The sequence below is a fragment of the Lactuca virosa genome, chromosome 4 (genome assembly GCF_052849685.1).
Source record: "Lactuca virosa cultivar CGN04683 chromosome 4, Lactuca_virosa_CGN04683_v6, whole genome shotgun sequence".
Classification (NCBI taxonomy): Eukaryota; Viridiplantae; Streptophyta; class Magnoliopsida; order Asterales; family Asteraceae; genus Lactuca; species Lactuca virosa.
Window position 1 is genome coordinate 245,211,048 of NC_136429.1, and position 21,621 is coordinate 245,232,668.

The 21,621-nt window shown below is 38.1% G+C and overlaps 3 protein-coding genes across 3 annotated transcripts; all 3 read right to left on the bottom strand.

Moving 5' to 3' along the window:
* Positions 1–2,297: 2,297 nt before the first annotated feature.
* LOC145108162 (protein NUCLEAR FUSION DEFECTIVE 4-like) lies at positions 2,298–5,357 on the bottom strand. The gene is made up of 2 exons (XM_079045160.1): positions 4,677–5,357; positions 2,298–4,334 (listed from the first exon to the last, which is right to left on the bottom strand). Exons 1-2 carry the CDS (start codon positions 5,145–5,147, stop codon positions 3,243–3,245), a joined length of 1,563 nt encoding a protein of 520 aa, XP_078901286.1. The 5' UTR covers positions 5,148–5,357; the 3' UTR covers positions 2,298–3,242.
* Positions 5,358–15,031: 9,674 nt separating this feature from the next.
* LOC145105773 (uncharacterized) lies at positions 15,032–16,885 on the bottom strand. Its single transcript, XM_079042851.1, has one exon. It carries the CDS (start codon positions 16,883–16,885, stop codon positions 15,032–15,034), a length of 1,854 nt encoding a protein of 617 aa, XP_078898977.1.
* A 2,171-nt stretch (positions 16,886–19,056) lies between these two features.
* LOC145108163 (protein NUCLEAR FUSION DEFECTIVE 4-like) lies at positions 19,057–21,230 on the bottom strand. Its single transcript, XM_079045162.1, has 2 exons — positions 20,707–21,230; positions 19,057–19,336 (listed from the first exon to the last, which is right to left on the bottom strand). The coding sequence occupies exons 1-2, from the start codon at positions 21,172–21,174 to the stop codon at positions 19,325–19,327; spliced, it is 480 nt and encodes a 159-aa protein (XP_078901288.1). The 5' UTR covers positions 21,175–21,230; the 3' UTR covers positions 19,057–19,324.
* Positions 21,231–21,621: the final 391 nt, after the last annotated feature.

Consider the following 21,621-nt stretch of genomic DNA (forward strand, 5'->3'; position numbering starts at 1 on the left):
GTTATATGTGCTTATTATATGTGATTAAGATGTTCTATGTTAGATGATTCAATATGAGATGATTTTTACTTAACCATATAGGTATTTTCATACTTATAATATATTAGGTAATGATGGGTAATGAGAGATGAAAAATGATGATGGTGATGGGTGATGAGAGATGAAACTAGTGATAATAGGCCACAAATTTTATAGTAATATTGTACTAACGATGTAATCATCTAACAAAGTATAGATGACGACCACTGACTATCCTAGATAGTCCAGTGGAACACAGACAGTTTCGCAACCTCTGAGTGATAAACTACGTGTTTATGCAATGTACTCTATTCCTTACCGACATGTATAACAGAGGAATCCCCAAAGCAGTACTGTCTACTCATTGTTCGAGATGATCCTTAGGATAGGTCCTTAAAGGTGAATATATAAAAAAAAGGAAATGAGTAATCGGGTTAAATGTTTGATGTGAAATATGTAACTAAACAAATTAATTATATCATTATGGATTGAAAACCCTATGTACTCACACGCCTCCCATGCCTGACTCACTCAATTTTATGGTATCACATGTAACAATACGAAAGAACATTATGAGGGATTCGAGAAGATAAAGGGCATTCATATAATAAGATGTTGTAAGGTCTATTCAGAAAAATTTATGTTTATGTTTTGTATCAGTTATGACAATTCAAATTTTTTCTATTAATGAAAATCGTTTCTTCGAAATCTTTTGATTAAAATAATATTTTTGGAAACAAATTTTGTGATAAATAAATACCCTGAATTAAATAAGCATAAATGTTTTTTTTAATTAGCCGTAAAAATAGAGATGTCACAATTGTCAAGTTTCTAAGGCGGTGTTTGGATAAATATGTTTTTAGCTTATTAGTTTATTGCTTATTAGCTTATTGCGGTGAAAATAATCAGTTTTTTAAAAAGTGTTTGGATTAGCTTATTTAGCTTATTCCTACCACAATAAGCAATAAGCAATAAGCATTCCCCCCTTGCTTATTAAAATCAGCTTATTTAGCTTATTCCTACCACAATAAGCTGATTTTTTAAGTTTCCTATCCAAACACTTCAACTCAGCTTATTGTGGTGAGAATAAGCAATAAGCAATAAACAGCCACTTTTTTCCCTATCCAAACACACCCAAAATTATAAAGTAGGTATATCAAATGCTTACGTTACAAGAGTCTTTCCACGAATGGAATGACATCACACAAATGACATCACCTAAATTATAAAGTAGGTATATCAAATGCTTACGTTCAATTCATCCTCTATTATGCTTAGTTCCCGAGTTTAAGTAAAGAACAGAAAATAAGAGAAAAAAAAGTAATGAGAGAGAAAAAGAGAAAGGAAAGGAAAATAAAATTTTCATTTGTGTTTCCGAGTTGGAGATAAGTGGAATGAAAATTATTTTGTTCTTTCTTTCCAAATCGAAAGGAAACTTAGGAGGGAAAGCGATCATTCCATTTCCCCTCATTTCCTTCCACCTCCTACCTTTAATGAAACTCGGGAACACCAATTTCATTTACTTTCTTCTCATTTTTACTAATTTCATTTCTTTTTTCTCGTTAAGTTGAACTCGGGAACAGGGTGTTAACAAATTACATGTAAGTTTTATATAATTCATCAGCTAACCTCAAGTTGACAAAAAGTCCGCAAATCAAAATTGTGATTCTAGACTCAAAGAAACCATAAACACATAAATCTTTTATGCTTATTAACTTCATCACAAAAGTGTATTTAGAACTCTTAAACCCTAATTAACATGCACTGAGAACTAAGAAGTGCAATAAAAAATAATAGTTTCTAAAATTTAGAACGTTAACGTTATCTTTCAAGATATTGATGCAATAGTTAAAACAAGTGGTCAATACGGAGTGCTGACCACCATGAAATCCAACCACCGACGCCATTACCGGCGCCAGCTACCTCTTATTACAACCTTGTCACCCATCGTAATGAAAAAAGAATTTATCATTTACTTTATTATTTTATTTTTAATAGCCCATAAAAGATCAAAAGTAATATCTTTTTTTTTTTTCGAATTAATTAACTGGACTCAATTTAATTATCTAATGATCTAAGCTCATTCAAGCCCAGCTACTTATTTTCTTTAAGAATCCAATAACTATATATTATTCAATACAACAAATACAGCAACAATAAAATCCAAGTCCCATAAAATAGGATAAGAGGAACATTAGACGTGATAAAATTATGAACACGTCACATAAAATAGGATAAGAGGAACATTAGACGTTATAAAATTATGAACACGTCACAAATAAGAAGAAGATATTTATATTAAAAGATCTTCATATACTTTACATCAAAAAATCCTCACTCTAATCTTATCCAAATCACACTAACCTAACAAATCAACAGTCACATTTCTGTGTTTATATAGCGAACAGCAAGAAGGCAACATATACTCTGTAGAATTTCTAAATATGATATGATAGCAAATGTACCCGATTCTTCTTTTTTTCTCAATGTAATAAGCTCTGTATATATATTCTAGAAGACAATAGAGAAAACTTATTTGTAACCGATATGGGACGAAATATACACGAGTTACTTGACCTTCATTTAAAAGCCTTTAATGTATCCATGCTTTCTTGTGTTGTACTCTTTGCAATAAATCTTGCTCAACCACAATTATCTTCAAGACAACCCACAAACTTCAGACTTATTCCACTTCAGTCCCTCAACAAATCTGCAATAACCAAAATAATTCAGCAGCATCCACTCTTGATTTTTGGTAATTAGGATTGTAGGACATGTTAAAAACATAATTTAATTGTTCAGATTGAATATATTTCATTGTTCAGATTGAATATATCTATAACATAATTTAACAAGATGATCGACAGTTTTAGTTGCTTACAAATAACATATCCGACTAAAAAAAATAAAAAAATGAATACTTAAAGTAAAGTAAGAAAGACACAGCCAACTCGTTGATTTAAGATCTCGTGCAAATTACACCATCAAACGATATTAAAAAATGAATAGTTACATAAATTAAATAGCAATAACTATTTAATATTTATTCAGTCATTCCCCTTTAATGAATAAACTCAAAAACAATCCTTAAAACTTTACATATTTCAACTTGCCCAAATGATTTTACTCGCCATTTACAGATATTTTGTATTTAACACAAATCTATAAACAATTGTACAAATACTCAAAACTCTTGTACAATTCAAATATCTTCTCGGGTCATATTACTCAAGGTGCTTCGACCTTCTTTCCATAAGCAACACATAAAACCCCTTTGTCCTAAAAAACAACACCAATGAAACAAACATCCCAAAAACACAAACCCCAGCAAACACAAAAAACGAAACCATAAAGCAATGAGTCCCAAAACACAATCCCCCTTCTTCTCTTGCTTCTTTATCATAAATACTTCCAATCACTCTCACAGAAAATATATAAGACCCAACAGGATTAGCTGCAGCTATAGTGTTAAAAATCGTCCCCATATGTTTCACCCCAAATATTTCAGAAGTAATCGTAGGCATTAAAGACCACTGTGCTCCATAGCAAACTCCTACAATCACTGAACCAAAGTATAAACTCCCACCTAATGCTATGATCAAATGGCCAATCACCATTGCTGCTAGTGTAAGAGAGATGAACAGTGGTCTCCCCCAGCTGTATTTGTGTAAAATCAAATCAGACACAAATCCACCTCCGAATCTTCCTAGAAAGTTCCATATACTCCATAGAGACACCATTGTGTTGATCTTAACTTTTGAGTAGTTAAGAGACTCGCCTATTTGAGATATGTTGTTGATTGTCGCTAACCCTGATCCCATTGCACAAATCATGGCTAGAAATAAGAGCCAGAAGTTGACTGTGCTCATTGCTTGTATCAGGTTCATTTCAACTACTGGTGAATGTGAATCCACCTGAGCTTCTGAAGCTACAATCAATGGGGTTGTTGTTGGTGAAGTTGATGATTCCTCTTGTTCGTTTCTTTGAGCTGTGAGTGCGATTTGAAGAGGTGAGGAGATGAGAATGAGAAGAATGATGGTTGTGAGGAAGTGAGCCCATGATGGGAAGATGAAGATGTTTTGGAAGATGAGGATGATCATTAGGTATGTGGCTATGGCAAGTGCGATTAGTGAGAAGTTGTTTAGATGGTGTTTGTCGTGAGTTGTGTTTGAGGGGTTTTCGTGAACGAAATTCATGAATAGTAGAGAGACGATGGTTGGAAACAAAGCAAGCATCAGTAAGAAGGTTGTTGGTTTGCCATCTAACAGAGTTTGGTAGATCTGAATAAGTATAGCTCCGCTTAATCCAAGAAACCCCTGATCGTTTAAAATATTAGAAGATTTGGATAAATCGTGGATGGAAATTTGTACATTCTGAATATTTTAAACATCTACAGTGATGAAACTTCAAATGTATGGTACAACTATCCACTGCATTTGATTTGAATCTTTGGGTAAGTTTGATTCATCATTCATGTGTCCTATGTTTATCTTAATCACTTTTAACTTCTTGCGATTGAGAGAGAATTCTACTAAAAACATTCACAGATCATCGAAAGTTGGAATCTAACGTAAGAATTTGATCTTAGGGAATTTTTGTATGTGAGCGGAGTAAAATACCGATGAATAACAATCAACAACAGAAATTGAATGAATTACCTTCATAATGCCGACGGTTGTTCCACCGTAATCGGGAAAGTTTCGGACGGCGACGACGACATTTGCAGTGTTGAAGAAGGTCTGTGCGTGTGCCGCCATGAACATGAAGAGGCACATGAACAGGACATGCGGCCTATCGATAACTCCGGTAACGGATAACCACATAAGGAAGTAACCGGCGAAGCACTGAATCGCTCCAGCCAAGTAGACGAGCGAAAGTCCGGATCCGAAACGAGACGACGGCGGCGTTGAATCGCGGTGGTTATTGGTGACGGCGTGGTAGAGGAGACCGGATAAAACTCCGATATTAGCACCGATGTCTTTGAAGACGGAGACGGTGTCGAGAGTCGATTGATCGTAACCTTGGCTGGATTTGAGGGCGGGGGAGTAGATACCGAAGGCGTAGGAGGCGCCGCAGCTGCATTGGATCCATATGCTCGCCACCGTAGCTATCCATTTACCGTTTTCCATTTTCTTTGATTTTCCAAAAGGGGAAATTTTATCCAGTAAAGGTCGATTCCATTAAATACTGTCTGTATCGATTGACAGTGGTGTGGATTAATTGTTTAGGCTATTGGGAGTGGCAAGAGACGGAGACGGAACTAACAGCTGGATGCTTAACGCGACAGGTATAGGTAGGAGATATGGCCACGAATATTGATCGAGTTTTGAAATAAAATAGAAAGTGTTGCAAAATTTTGTATAATAAACTAATAAAGTAAATACATAACAAGATAAATGGTCCTTAAGATTTGTAAAATGTATCGAATTTGGTCCTTATAAACAATTTATTGCACACATAGACATAGTCTCCAAGCAGGAAAACCCTTGCAATTATGGTGTTTATGGCAGCCGGTGTTGGATTTGTCCCGTTAATGACAGAGTCGTTTTCTTCATGTGAGAGCATTTCGTCATTTTAGTTCTTATTCTCATGTCATAATTAAGATCAATCGACTATTCAACTTTCAAGTATGGTCCTCTCTGTTCGCTTTTGCATTTTGTGGTAGTGAAACATGAACTTACAGTGTGGACTAGACAACCAAGATCATCCCCAAAACCCGACTTGGAAGAGGAATACAGAAAGTGTTTTTTTTTTTTAGCTGAAATTATTGTATCTAACATTTGCTTCAGTGGTTGCCATTTTACCCATTTTCTCTGACCATTATCCATTGTCATATATCCATCATGATTGGTTGTTTAACAAGTGTCTTGGAAGGTCCTATATCTATACCAGAGTGGACTACATTGATTTCTTGGATATGGATGCATTTTCATTTAACAAATTACATGACATGCTGATGGATTTAGGGTACAACGATGGAGGCGGAATGTACTACCATACATTTCTTGATATCATATCCAATCCTAAGGTGCTGCAAAGTGTACACTGACATAGGGCCAAAAAATAAGTTCCGAGTTTAAGCCAAATTATCTATTTTGAGTTAACAATCCGGCCTAATCACTTATTCTCGCGAGGCTTGGATTCCTTATTTCTTTACTTTTTTAGTAAATTAGTAGAAGTTATATATTTGGCCCTTCAACTTTAGAAGTTAAATATTTAGTAAATCATTTCAAAAGTTATAAATTTGGCATCTCAACTTTTATAAATTTGCATTTGCTCATTTTTAATTGTTTTTTTAAGCTTCTCTCACGACAATTCACCCATATATATATATATATATATATATATATATATATATATATATATATATATATATATATATATATATATATATATTGTAACTATAATTAGGTTTATATGTTGTAACTATTTATTGTGCGGATGTAGGGATTAATGTGGACCAATCAATTTAAAAACATGGATAAGGGTAAAATTGTAATCTTACCTACTATTTAATTTTGATAATTAAGTTAATATTTAATTAATCCCTTTAATTTAGGCAAAATGGTTTAAGAATCATCAACCTTTCTCATCACCAGCCACACACACGTCGTTTTTCTTCTTTCCGAACCACCGACGCCAAGGAGCCTCCCTGGCTACCGACTACCAGTTATTTCTCTCCAACAATTAGGCCATGAACATCACCGATACACACAGCTCCACCACTAGCGACATCATACGACTCCACCATAGGCATAAAAATCAAACGACACCACCACCGCCGCCACGTCTTTCTTCCCTAGGACGCAACCTTCTTCCCCTGGACCTATTATAAAAAAATATATATGTATCTTCTTATTTCAACGTTTCCCTGTACTACGACTTCTCCATGTTTCGTCCCTACCACATATATCGCTGGACAAAAAATGTATGTTTTTTCTCATTAGCTTTTCTTTTGTTATTGGCTTGATGCTCACCATTTGTACATTATGATGTGTTTTAATTTTCAGTTTTCTTAATTGATTTTTTCCTTCATATTGTTACGGTTCACTTTTGATTTTGCCGGCGTTATCAATCTCGTAAAATTGTTCTTTGGTTCTTATATATGCATCATAAATTTTTATTTAGTGCGTTTTTTTTTAAACATATAACTTTCTTCTATATTTTAAGAATGAATTTATGATTTAGGGGTTTTTGGCTATTTTTAAGTCTCTGTATAACATGGATGCTTTTTATCAAGTTTTGCAATTATTGGGGAGATGGCTTATGCATAAGATGCTTATACCAAGTAATTTGTAAAGAAACTTATAAGAATAATTATTATAAGACTTAAGTTAGTCAATTCAAGTACCTATATTTGCAAGAAACTTCTATTGTGAATCACTTAATTCATCGAAACATGGATACCAAAGGTGAGGGTTAATCACTACTTATTTGAGATTTTTTGTTCCAATTATAATATAAAAAGATAATATGAACAGAAAGTCGATATATTAAGATGGACTCAAGTTCAAGTCATACATCTATAAACTTTAAAGCCACCATCTATAAAGTTAATCAGTAATTATTTTTATTTTTATTTTGCAAAGACAGATGCATTGCAAATGTTACATGATGAAGATAAATATATATTCTCACAGAATGGTATTTGTACAAAAAAAAAAAAAAAAATCATTCTTACCAATGTTATTCTCAAAGAATGTCATTTTCGTAAGATTGGATCATTCAAGATGATCAAGTGCGTTCAATAATTATATTATTAAGAATGCTATTTTTACGACTTTTATTTATTTTTTATGACATTCGGTTAGAATATGTGTAATTGTATTAAAATATATTCGACTACTATTCTATAAGAATATGTACAAATTCATATTTATATTCAAATGTCTATGAATATATAAGGATATTATTATTTTTCAACCGATGGTTCAAGAATGTTGTTTTTCTTGAAGAAATTCATTTAAGCAAAATATATATTCTGTCAGAAATATGTATCCTAGGATTTTTGTAGAATATCATTCTGACAGAATAAAATCGGGTAAAATTAAAAAACTACGTTACAATTAAAATTTAACTAATAAAAAATTGGAATTTATAAATCAAGAGAATTATCCCAAAAAATCTGAAATTTTCCCTTTTTAAATTTATGTTGATTGATTAAAATACCCTTATAATGAAATTAGATGGTATTTTTCAATTATTTTTAATTCAATAATATATATTAATCACTTTTTTAAAATAACTAAAATGATTGGCTCACAATCATTCATACATCCACACCATAATTAGTTAGAACACAATAACCTAAGTATATATATATATATATATATATATATATATATATATATATATATATATATATATATATTGTGTGCATGAATGCACCAATAGGAATTTAGGAAAACATAAATAATTAAATAAATCATTTAAGGGTATTATAGTAATCTTTGCATATTTAATTATGGTAGATAATTAATATTTTGTTTATTATTCCTTTAAATATGGGATGTCAAAGTCAAAATTTGTTGAAAAAAACCCTAGTCGATTCTTTTTCTCTTTCTCTGGAATTCATCTTCACGTACTTCTTTCCATCTTATATGTGTGTCTCAATCGATTCGTGTATCTCTTTGTTAACCTCGACTCTAGCCACATTTTTGCTTTCCCGTTGTTTCTAATTTGTTTTGGGTCTTTTGCAAATAGTTGCATACGAAGAGGGGATTCAGGTGAGACCCTTCTGCAGGTTTCTTCTTTCTCTATTCAATTTTATTTTGGATTAAGATTGGAGGCTGCCTGCAACACAATCGAAATCGGAGGTACCACTGTTCATCAAGTTTAATGCACAACCGAGGTAATTAGATGACGTCCAAGTAATTAGATGTTTGTTTAACCTAATTTTCCTTCTTCCAATTTCCAATATCAGTTTCTATATGCACACCCTCCATAGAGCTTCGACCTTTTTCATTTTCTGCAAACGATTATTCCTTATTCCTTCTGTATGATATATTGTTTTGGTGTTTTTTGGTTTTTCCTTTATGTATTACCATCATAAAGAATACTTGATGGATGGAGATGATGATTGAAATGGTAAGACTCTCACTATTTTTTTTTTGAAGAAACTGAAGAAGCACACCACGTGTTCGATAAAATGCATAATTGAAATTTAGGTATTTTGTAACTGGAAAACAAAATATTGTTCATGTGATGTAGTAACTTGTGCTTAACTGTAGAAATTATTACCTCAATCCTGAAAATAGATTTTACGTCAAATTGCTTGTTGATTTTGATTTTGGAACACAATCATCAGTTTTTTAACCAACAGATAAGTATATATGTTTATGCATTCTATGTATCCTGCTATTTCAATTTCATAGTCCTTTTTTCTATTTAGATCGTTAGGTTTTTTTTAATGCATCTTAATGTCGATCATTCTGCTAGAATGGAATATCGAATTCTAATTTCGTCAGAATAGAATCTTGAATTCCTTGTTAACTTAAGCAGTGAATTACTGTAACCAATTCTTTCAGAATAAAATTGGTTTCTATTATTGTTATTGGTCTCGATTCTTATAGAATGACATCCTAAATAATGAAACATTACATTCTTTCAGAATAATATACATTTCAAGTTTAGGGATGATTGTTAATGTTGGTTTGTAGAAATTATAGTTATATTCTATTTGAATGTATATCACATTCTATTAGAATTTATTGTTTTATTCTATTTAATGCACTAAAATTTTTAATATTTGAAAGTTGATTATGTTTTCCTTGTGAATTTAGGTTTTGAAAAGGTTGCCATTAATGTGGAAAATGATGAAAACATGGAGAACGATATTGTATTCTAATAGAATGTATTCTGTCAGAATTTATAAATTATTTCTTAATAATAATATTCTTTCGGAATAGAGTAGTATTTTTGTTAGATTTTGATGTTTTTTTTTTGTTTTTTTAACCATTTTATTTTTAATCTTTAAGAATAAATGTAATCCTTAAACCATTATTAGTCATAATTTTTTTAGAATGATTGTAATAATTGTTTATAGTCTTTTTCTTTATGGATGAATGTAAATAGTGATTCTTAAAGAATAAAATCCGTATTCTTTAGAAAATGTTATTCTTGATAATATGTTGTATAATTTTTTAATCATGTTTAATATAAAAAGTATCTTGAATGAAACAATATTCTGCAAGAATAAACCGCAAATATATTTACTAGTTTATTGTTGACTTTTTGTCATTTTGACAGAATAAAATCGGTTATTATTAAAATTAATATTAAAATTTAATTAGAATTAATTTAATAAATTCAGATTTTTTAAAAATAAGGGAATTAATGATCCCTTAAATTCCGAAAATTTCCTTTTTTAAAATAAGTTAATTGACCAAAATACCCTTTTGCTGAAATTTGTGTGATTATATGATACATGTCACCCTATTGTAATATCATAGACCATCAGATCATGATTGTTGATTCTATTCATCCGGTGGTCCAGATCTGTGCATTTTGGCACACAATAGTTAGTAAAAACAAGATAACCTAAGCCTATATATATATATATATATATATATATATATATATATATATATATATATATATATATAACCAACCATGTACCAGATGATGTTTAGATAATGGTTTAGATTAAGTTGGAAATAATCAATAAATCCATTAGGTGTCTGGTTATGTCTTAAAAACAAAAGAAATATGCTTGTACATTTGTTGGGACGAAGCTCCGACGTCCGGGAGGCGTTGCTGGGACGAAGCTCCGATGATCTAGTTAGTATGAGATATGAGAGAGATAGTAATTGATTATAGGAAATAGAGAATTCCGTCCCCCTCTTCATGAGGAAGAAGGATCATTTTATACATGTTTAAGAGGCGTGTCCCCCAACTGAATCTATTGAGGATTCCCTCGTGAGATGCGACGTGGCAGAACCGTATTGGAGGGTCCTCCGTCACGTCTTTTGCCTCATTCTCTCATTGCCTGGAAGGAGATCTTCCAAATGTTTACGAAGATCGTGGCTATCGTCTAATAGGAGAGTGGGACTCTATGATTGGTTCCACGTTTGCCAGGGTATGATTTCCTGGAGAAGGGTTTAAGGCGCGGCTCTGCACCTTAACCGCCATATCAGCGCTCTTCGCATTGGCGAAGGCCCGGGCTTGGCTTTAGAATGGGTTCTGACCAGGCCGAGCCCGGTGTTAGTTTGACTTCTTTTTTGATGTTCCCCTAAGGGATACGTTAACAAGTCCCTTAGACTCGTAGGTGTATGCGTCAGCTTGACGGCGTCGCCGTTCGAGTCTATATCTTAACGCGTGTATGCCTGGGATTAGTCCTATCGTTTGACAGGCCTTGGGCAGTGCCATCAGTCCCGTTGGAAAACGGTTCATGACTCCAGTTTCGCCTTTAAAATCCCCCCTTTCCCCCCAGGCTTTTCATCCTCATATCTCCATTTCGACTTTGATGTATCAATTCGGGTATCACGTTAATTTCCTTTTCGATTATCCATCTTTTTGTTGATGATGGACCGTTACGGTAGAGTCCCTACTGCTGAGGAGTTCCGACTTCTGCAAGACCGCTTCGGCTTCTTACCGGAGCATGGCATAGTAATTCCGGCAAAGAGAGTATCGATCTACGATCGTCCTCCAGGTAAAGTTGGAGTCCCCATTCCTTTTTTCGAAGCAGGGTTGCGCCTGCCGACATCGGATGTTTTCGATATGATCGTGCAACATTACGGTTTTACTGTTGACGAGTTAACCCCGAGCATTGTCAATAAGATAATCGGTTTTGAACTGATATGTCGCTCTTTGGGTCGCGTTCCCACCTTTTGGGTTTTCAGTTACTTTTTCTGTTCAACTACAAACTCTGACGTCCGTACCCTAGCGAAGCGACGGGGCATTCATCAACTGATCTCTGAACTGGATACTTCAAAGAAAAACTGGCAAAGGCAATGGCTTTGGGTTGACCAGAACCTCCTGGGGAATGGGTATCGTAGAAAACGAGACTTTCCCGACTGTCTCCCCAGACTCTTTGGGGACAATCAGACTCTCAGCAAACGTTTAAGGAACGTTACTGTTAATGGTGAAAACTGGGAAGACTTTATTCTTGTCGCGGCCGGTATGAGTGCCGCCTGGAGGGTTATCGGGAAGACGGCGCAGATGTTCGTCGTGAGATGCGGTATTAACTCATCTCCTTCCCCCCTTTTTTTGAAAACAGAGTGAGGCCGATATTTCTTTGGAGATGGCCCTGCGTGGTCACTATCAGGGAAATCTTTGTCATCGGGAGATCGGTATCGTAGAGGTTCTTCCTCCTCCTGTGTCTGAAAGACGCATGCGGGAGCTTGCTGGAATGCTCTTGGTGGAAGGGGAAATGTAGGTTCTAGCGGGCCTGCGTCGCTCTCCCGGCAGGCCGTTGGGTTCGTTTCCCTAGTTCGCTCGTCGGTTTCTATTCCTTTTGGTTTGCCTGTGCAGGTACAAGCAGGAAGAGGTAGTGTGCTTACTCGGAAAAGGCAAAGCTTGCGTGTGGTGCCGTCGTCGGATGAAGTGACAAAATCCGACGATGCGAGTCTTCATCCTCGCAGAGCTCGTAGGATTGTGTCTGTGGCCAGGCTTCTTGCCGGTATCGGGGGTATTCTCGGTGGTCAATTTACTATGCCTGAGCAGAAAGAGGTAGTGGTGGTGACCAGTTCTCCGGAGGCATCACCCTCTCTGTCCGCTGGTTCGCCCTTGGTTAATCCCGGTTCCGGCTCTATGTCTGGGGGTGCGCCGAGTTCACCTGGAGGTTCTCTTCAGCGCGAGAAGCCTTCCCTGATCGATGAAACAAGGACTTCATCTCACTCCCTGTCTTTCACGGCCTACGCTCCGGGCTGGGCGATTACTAGGGATTCCTTACTGTCGGAGGACACTACCGCCCAGGAGTGGAGTAGATGCGCTCATCCTCCGACCACAATGAGTTCTCTTACAGGTCAATCCAGTGCTCGTATGGCTGGTTACCTTTGTTACGCCGCGGCCCAGACCTCTGCCCTTATGGTCGCTGCTGCCGATCGGGTTCGCCGTGCTGGTGTGAATCAGGTGTAGTTGAAAGTATTGTAGGGTGCGTTGGCAGGCATGAGGGAGGAGGTTCGTGATTCAGAGGCGGCGCGTCAAGTTCTTGCTGAGCAGAACAGCATTGTGGCCTGCGAGAAGGCCGCATTAGAGGATCAAGTAGCTACTTTGGAGGACCGGTCAGAGTGACTTGAGGACCAAGTGAGTTCTCTCACTCGAGAGAAGGATGTGCTGGTGAACAGACTAGCAAGGTGTCAACGTCAACTAGCTCGGGCCCGTGCTGAAGGTGTCGTTACTCGAGGTAGTTTGCAATGGGTGGTGGAGAAGGGGGTGGTTCGTGTGATTGACAGAGTCATCGAGAGTGTTGAGTTTGCCAAAGGGTTCCAGGATGTTCGTGAGGCTTGTGAAGCCCTTGCGTTTGAGAAGGGGAGGCAACTGAGTGGCCGCTCCACATCTTCCGGTAAATCCGAAGCCGCGGATCCTGGCCAAGTGGCGAGCAGTGCGAAGGAGGTCGACGCTGCCCTTATATCCTTTGCCGAGATGGATTTTGTTGGCCTCTTCCATTTAGGGGAGTTAGATTATGATGGCTTCCGTCAGTTTTGTGGCAAGCTAAGCCCATGAGGTTCTTCCTCAGACTCCGAGGGCTGATTTGTGTTTGCCCCTTTTGTTTGTTTTGTAATGTAGCTGCTGTTCTATGTACTATGTGTATAGTGTAAAACACTGGTTGTTAATAACCATAAACTGTGTTTTCTTGTTATGTATTTAACATGGAAGTGCTCTCTTCCCCTCTTTTTTTTTGTATGTATGCACATGTTTTGAATTATCCTGAGGTATCTCTGAGGACGGGTTGTTCTACTGTAATTCTTTTTTGCACATTCCCTTATTCTAGGGTTAGCGTTAATCTGATAACGTGTGCTTCAGATGTTGTATAGCTGCTACTACCGAGATATGTTCTTCTGACTTGTATGTTTAATTAGGCTTATGATATTAAGCAGTGAAATAGTAGTCAATACTGTTGACTATGTTGTATGGTTTAGCTACCAATACATTGGCTGAGATCGTCATCTCAAGGCCTTTGTTTTTCAATTCTCAGGGGGAAAGGTTATGAATCTTTTATGACCCCTCGTTCTGTGCCATTTACACATTCTCAGCTCTGAGATTTCATTGGCATATTGTAGGTAAAGATTATGACTCTGTTAAGACCTACGACTGCATTCTTGCATAGATTTTGCTCAAGTGGCGTAGGTGATCAGCCGTTGTTGCTACTTGAAAAATATGCACAAACTCTATACTTTGTGTTTTTGCAATACAGAATTCTGGAAAGTTTTTTCAAAATGCAAATTATATTATTTCTGGAAGGAGAAAAGAAAGACACGAGACAATAGACTCTGAATGTCTAAATGTCAGGGCATGTGCCCGGTCTTCGCTTTGGCGCCTGAAGTATGGCTATCCTGTGTGGAGTGGGGGCCATACTTCTTGTTTGGTGGTGACGTCTTTTCTACACCTGATGTAGGTGGGTCTTCATAGGTTGGGGCTTCCTCTCATTTCCCCCAGCGGGGCCCGATGTGGGGAGGGGGGTTATGTTTCGTTTCTCGTTCCCTGGGGGTGCTCTTGCTTGTCTTTCTTCGCGACCCGATGTGTGTTGCGACCATGGGAAGCGTCTCCCCTTGGCCGGGTGAGAGTGCCTCCCGTGCGTCTCTGCACACCTATCCTCCTTGCATTTCCCGCTATCACTGGAGGTGCTGTTCTGCTTACCGGGGGCCCTTGTTGGCGCTTTCCTACGGGAGAACCTGCTTGTTAAAAAGAACGGCATTCCACCTCCGTTGTTGTTGTTTCTTGCATTTGCACCCTCTGTTATGAGGAGCTTTGGTTCATGTCTAACATCGACGAAGATTTGATCTGGAGCTCGAATTGATCTTTTGCTAGGCATTGTCTGGTTGTCAATTATGGGCCAGGCAGGCGCCGTTGCCTATGGGCCAGTGTTTCTTCGCAGTGTTCTTGTCACTCTATATTCTTGCTGAACGCTCCTTGGGTCGGCGTTAGTTCCCTCCTGTGGGAGAGATGTTGTGAGTCGGCTGAACACATATTGCTGTCTTTTCCTGGTCTCGTGGACTGGCACTTGTGCCATGGCAGATTTCCTTTGTGAGCTTTCTCTTTTTTGGCAACCTTCGTTTTGACACGATAGGGTTTCATGCCTTACTCCTCGTTGGGCATCACCCCCAATTGTCGGCTTGGTCGCTACAACCGTTGTTGACCCATCACTCGTGCTGAATTTGAGAACACCGTGGAGAGTAAATGGAACTGCTTGCAACTGGAAAAGCGCAGGCCGGCCTAATAGAATGTTCTGCTCTGCTGGGCAACCGACAACCGAGAATTCGAGCACCCTTGTTATCTCCTTTTCCCCGTCATGGCTAACCAATGTGAACGGGAGTCTGACTGTTCCTGTTGGCCAGATGCGGTGGCTAGTGAAGCCAATTAGCAGGCCCTGGCGCGGTGGCTGTAGGTACTCTTTCCATTCGTTTGGTTGTTGGCGAAGGCAACACTCGTAGACCACGTTGACTCTACTTCCGTTGTCGATGTAAACTTTTTCTACACGGTGTTGACTAACAAAGTCGGTGACGTGCAATGGGTCATTGTGGTCCCAATGTTCTGGCCTAGGGTCATTTACTGAGAATGCTATGTTGAGGATGTTTTGGTGGTACAGCCCTGTACCTGTATATCGGTTTTGGTGATTGCTGCATGAGCGAGGTCCGGTGATGGTAAGTATCTCCGCCCTTTTTTCACGGTCTTTTCCTCCATCCTTTTGATTTTTGGGCTGGTGTTTATCCTCGTCGAATTTTTCCCTGAGGTCTTTTTCTATATCAACTATGTTCCCAACCAGTTGTTTCTCATCAATCTCCCTCTTTAGCACTGTACACTCATTGGCATCGTGAGTTTTGCTTTTATGATACTCACAGAACTTGGGCTTGTCTTTGTTTTCCTTGGCTGGAGCCTTGTTGATTGCATGAACATTGGTATGACCGCTTTTGCTATCGTCCCTGTTGAATGGCCTATACCTTCTAGACATGTGCCGGGAGTGACGATTGTGTCGCTGCTGGTCGCCATCTTGCCTTCCTTGCTGGGCCGAGATTGGCCGCGACACCGCCTCCTCCTGTCTGGCATATTCATTGGCTATAGATTTGATATTGGCCTCCTTTCGATCTTCCCCTTCGATTTGCCTAAGATATTTTTTAACACGAAACTTGAGTTCGTCCCGGGATCTGGGGACAGTTCCCTGCATCTTCTTCAATAGGGGCCCTAGGAGCAAACCTTGGGTGAAAGTGCCTGTTACCAGGAACTCTTCATGTCCTGGAACATTCAAGGTGGCCAGCGTGAATCGATCATAATACTCACGAATCGATTCCCCCTCTCGCTGCTTGCATGCCATTACAGAATTAGCGTCCCCCTTGCCTTTTCTCAACTGCATGAAATTGTTAAGGAAAAGGTATTTCAGTTGCTCAAAACTGGAGATGTTGCCCAACCTCAGAGACTTGAACCACTTGACTGCATTTTCGGTTAGGGTGCAAGGAAAATAAGTGCAGGTGAAGCGAAGATCCATCTTAAGGGATGTCATCGTCCATTCATAATTGTCAATGTGGTCGTCTGGGTCTATAGTACAGTCATATTTGGGCATGTTTGGGATCATCACCGTGTGCGGAATCTCGTATTGCAGCAGCTCGTGGCTGAAATTAGAGTTGGCGCTTCGCATGGGGTTGTCCATGTATGAGTATGACATCCCGCCATAACCCATGTGCTGCTGCATTTGGTATGGGCTTGCATACATCTGGTTATGCATGACCACTGGCGAGAAGTACGACTGATACTATGCTAGGTTTGGCGTCAGCCCAAATTGCTGGATTTCATATGCGGGCTTGCTCCTGTATACTATTGAGCGTGTGGTGTAAAAGGTTGAGCCATTGTCATGAAGGGATTAAACTCGGATTATACTGGGAACTGTCTGGGTCCATAGGAACCAGATCCCTGGCTTGTCGAGATCTGGCCGCCTGTGGTTTGCGGTTGGAACAGTGCAGGGATTGGACCTGGTGTGTGTTGTACACATGTGTCGAGGATCGGTAGTTGTTGTACATATATCGACATGTAAGGCAAACCTGCTATGGTGGCTTGCGGGTATACCAGTGGGGAATACTGTGGCTGTGGTTGAATGGTGTGCGAGATCCACGTCCCGGTGCCGGAGGTAAGTGGGAGAGACTGTTGTTGTGAAACAGGGATTTCTGTTTGTTGTGCTATGGCGATTTGTGGGGTTGTGGTTACGATCGCCTCTTGTGGAATTGTGTTGTTTATTGGGCGCCAGAGGCTGGCTATGAGACTTGTTGTCGTCTGTACTGCAGAAGTAGATGGCATTTGTAAAACTGGAGTGCGATTTGATGCGTGCCCTTCCTAAACGAAAGTTTGCCCTCCTTCTAGTGACTACATCGGACACAGTGGGCTTTTTTCTAGTGTTCCAGACACTATTTGGTTTTTGCCTGCCTTTTTTGCTCGTTGAATTTGTTGCGTGGATGTATCATTCTAGAGATACGTTTGGATGGTGCCAAATGTTGTGATATGCTGAAGATGTTTGGGTCAGGTTTGCTGGTGAACTATGTGAGAACGGCTTCCCCTGATATCACAGTACAAAACAGGAAATAGATCGTTAGCCGACATATGAGAGGGGTTTGTTGGATTAGGTGTCTAAGCCCATAACTATAATTGGTATGTACTTAACCCGATAGTAGCATGGTCCATTTGGGTTGCATTCACTGGAGCAATTTGAAAGGATGGATAATTGAGAAAGAGGTTATTTGTGATTTATTAATATATTATAAGAATACTATATGAATTGAGAAATCATATTATTTAATTAGTATTGATCAAGAATTAATTTAATGATAAAAAGAGACTAATTAAATTAACATGGGGCTGATTATGAAAATCAGTGATACATATAGGTTTGGGCCAATGATTCATGATTGATTAATGATGGACTAAGTTTATGTGTGAGTCCATGAAATGTTAGTCCAAAAGGCTATCAAATGAATTATTGGATTAAAAGCCTAAGTGATGGAATTAGGGTTTACAAGTGACCCTTGGAATTCTACACTATAAATGTAACCCTTAAGCCCTAACATCAGCACTTGTGTATTCCAAGAAGAAGCTAGCCGATTTTGGTGCCTCCTAGCCTCTATCACATTGTCCTCCATTTGTTCTTGGTGTTTTGTGACTTATTTGAGGCATCACATTTGAGGTGCTAAGCTCTTCTAAGGCCAAGTTCTACAAGCTACAACCAAGAGATAATCATCTAACTTATTTTATGTTTTAAATATCAATGTTGTATGCTAGTTAGGATTCATGCTTTGGAAAAATAAAAATTGCATGTATAACTTGAGTAAACTTAGATCCAAAGCATTAGGGTTGTATGTGCACCATAGGGATGTTATAGTGCTCAAAACCCAGCAGGGTTCCCGGGATGAAGCTCCAACGATCTAGTTAGTATGAGATTTGAGAGAGATGGTAATTGATTATAGGAAAGAGAGAATTTTGTCCCCCTCTTCATGAGGAAGAAGGATCCTTTTATAACTGTTTAAGAGGCGTGTCCCTCAACTGATTCTGTTGAGGATTCCCTCGTGAGGTGCGACGTGGCGGACCCGTATTGGAGAGTCCTCCATCACGTCTTTTTCCTCATTCTTTTATTGGTTGGAAGGAGATCTTCCAAATGTTTACGAAGATCGTGGCTATCGTCTAATGGGCGAGTGGGACTCTCTTATTGGTCCCACGTTTGCAAGGGTATGATTTCCTGGAGAAGGGTTTAAGGCGCGGCTCTGCACCTTAACCGCCATATCAGTGCTCTTCGCATTGGCGAAGGCCCGGACTTGGCTTTAGATTGGGTGTTAGTTTGACTTCTTTTTTGACATTCCCCTAAGGGATACGTTAACAACATTAGACATGGAAATATTAGGCTTAACTGTAACACCCTAAATCTTTATACATTGAAATACTTTGGTTTATAAAAATTTCTAAATATAGGAGTATAGGACTCATTTATAAAATATGGTCCCAAATATTCCAACTCATTTACAAATACATTTATATGAATATTATTACGGGTATTACAACTGATATAATTAAACCATAGTAAAGATGCAAGGTTTCTTACGTTGTGGGAATTAAACCCAGTTCCTATCCATGGGCTCTCCACTATATGCGCCTCAACATTGGCTCGTATTATTTATCTCAGAACCTGAAATACATGACATTTAAACATAATACATAAGACAAAATTGTCTTGTGAGTTACGAGAGTTTAAACACCAAACCATTATCCAAATTATTCGATAAATCTGTCCTTGAGATACCTTTATAAACATAATACAAACCATGTTGTACATGTCATCGTTCAATAACCACGACAACCGGAGTACGGTCCCAAAACTAAACTACGACTGCTGATAAACAGTCACGTCAACTAACTACTACAAATCATAATAGTATCGTTAAATAACTACGGCGACTCATAACAATACAATCAAATAACCACGGCGACCAAAATACGGTCCCGACAATAAACTCTACAAGCCAACATATTTCCCAGAAAATAAACTATGATTACCAACATATGGACCCGATAATACACTATAGCAACCAACATATGGACCGAGTAATACACTATGGAAATCGACATATGGACCCAGTAATACACTATGGAAATTAACATATGACCCCGATAATACACTATGGCAACCAATATATCACCCTCGATAATACACTCTAGAACCCAATATTACTATGGAAATTAACATATGACCCCGATAATACACTATGGCAACCAATATATCACCCTCGATAATACACTCTAGAACCCAACATATGACCCCGGTAATACACTATGGCAACCAACATATGGCCCCGACAACACACTATCACAACCGATATATGGACCCGATAATATGCTATGGAAACCAACATATAGCCCAGGTAATACACTATGACAATATTTTCTACTTTATCATCATTTACTCAAATCATTACACTTCCAAATGTTAGCATAGGTAACATTTCTTTCACATGATGACATTGAGTGATATTATAACCACAAACATTAGCATACTTTGATAACAATCAATTACTCATTCATTAAGCTATAAGCCATGTAGAGAGACGATGATTGGAAACAAAGCAAGCATCAGTAAGAAGGTTGTTGGTTTGCCATAAAACAGAGTTTGGTAGATCTGAATTAGTATAACTCTGCTTAATCCAAGAAACCCTTGATTGATTAAAGTATTAGTAGATTTGGTTAAACAGTGGATGAAAATTTGTACATTCTGACTATTTTAAACACCTACAGTGATGAAACTTCAAAAGTATGGTACAACTATCAACTGCATTTGATTTGAATCTTTGGATAAGTTTGATTCATCATTATGTATCCTATGTTTATCTTAATCACTTTTAACTTCTTGCGCTTGAGAGAAAATTCTACTAAAAACATTCACAGGTCATAGAAATTTGGAATCTAACGTAACAATTTGATCTTAGGGAATTTTTATAAAATTATGTGAGCGGAGTAAAATACCGATGAATAACAATCAAAAACAGAAATTGAATGAATTACCTTCATAATGCTGACGGTTGTTCCACCGTAATCGGGAAAGTTCCGGACGGTGATGCCGACATTTGCGGTGTTGAATAAAGTCTGTGTGTGTGCCACCATGAACATGAAGAGGCACATGAACAGGACATGCGGCCTATCGATAACTCCGGTAACGGACAACCACATAAGGAAGTAACCGGCAAAGCACTGAATCGCTCCAGCCAAGTAGACGAACGAAAGTCCGGATCCGAAACGAGACTGCAGCGTTGAATCGCTGAGGTTATTGGTAACGGCGTGGTAGAGGAGACCGGATAAAACTCCGATATTAGCACCGATGTATTTGAAGACGGAGACGGTGTCGAGAGTCGATTGATCGTAACCTTGGCTGGATTTGAGGGCAGCGGAGTAGATTCTGAAGGCGTAGGAGGCACCACAGCTGCATTGGATCCATATGCTCGCCACCGTAGCTAACCATTTGCTGTTTTCCATTTTTTATTTTTTATTTTCCAAAAAGGGGGAATTTTTATCCCGTAAATGTCAATTCCAATAAATACGTGTCTGTATCGATTGATAGTGGCCGAGTGGCGTGGATTAATTGTTTATAAAATAGAGACGGAACTAACAACTAGATGATTAACTCGAAAACTAGAGGGAAGAGATATTGGCCAGGAATATTAGTCAAGTTTTGAAACAAAATATAGGGAAAATGACTCTCGAGGGTAACTAACTGTTGTATTTGTTCTCATTTGGTCCATTTCCTTTTTTTTTGTACTCAATATACCATCGAACTTGTTGTTTGTGTTCACCATAATCCTTTTGGCCGGCTTTTGACCTGTGATAGCCGGTCAAAGGGTTATGGTGAACACAAACAATAAGTTCAATGGTATATTGAGTACAAAAAAAGGAAAGAGATCAAATGAGAACAAACTCAACAGT

Excerpts from the sequence above, each read along its gene's own strand:
- LOC145108162 (XM_079045160.1), bottom strand. The coding sequence starts at position 5,147 with ATGGAAAACGGTAAATGGATAGCTACGGTGGCGAGCATATGGATCCAA. Across the intron at positions 4,335-4,676 it reads CAACCGTCGGCATTATGAAG|GGGTTTCTTGGATTAAGCGG; the intron begins GTAATTCATTCA and ends TTAAACGATCAG.
- LOC145105773 (XM_079042851.1), bottom strand. The coding sequence starts at position 16,885 with ATGTATGCAAGCCCATACCAAATGCAGCAGCACATGGGTTATGGCGGG.
- LOC145108163 (XM_079045162.1), bottom strand. The coding sequence starts at position 21,174 with ATGGAAAACAGCAAATGGTTAGCTACGGTGGCGAGCATATGGATCCAA.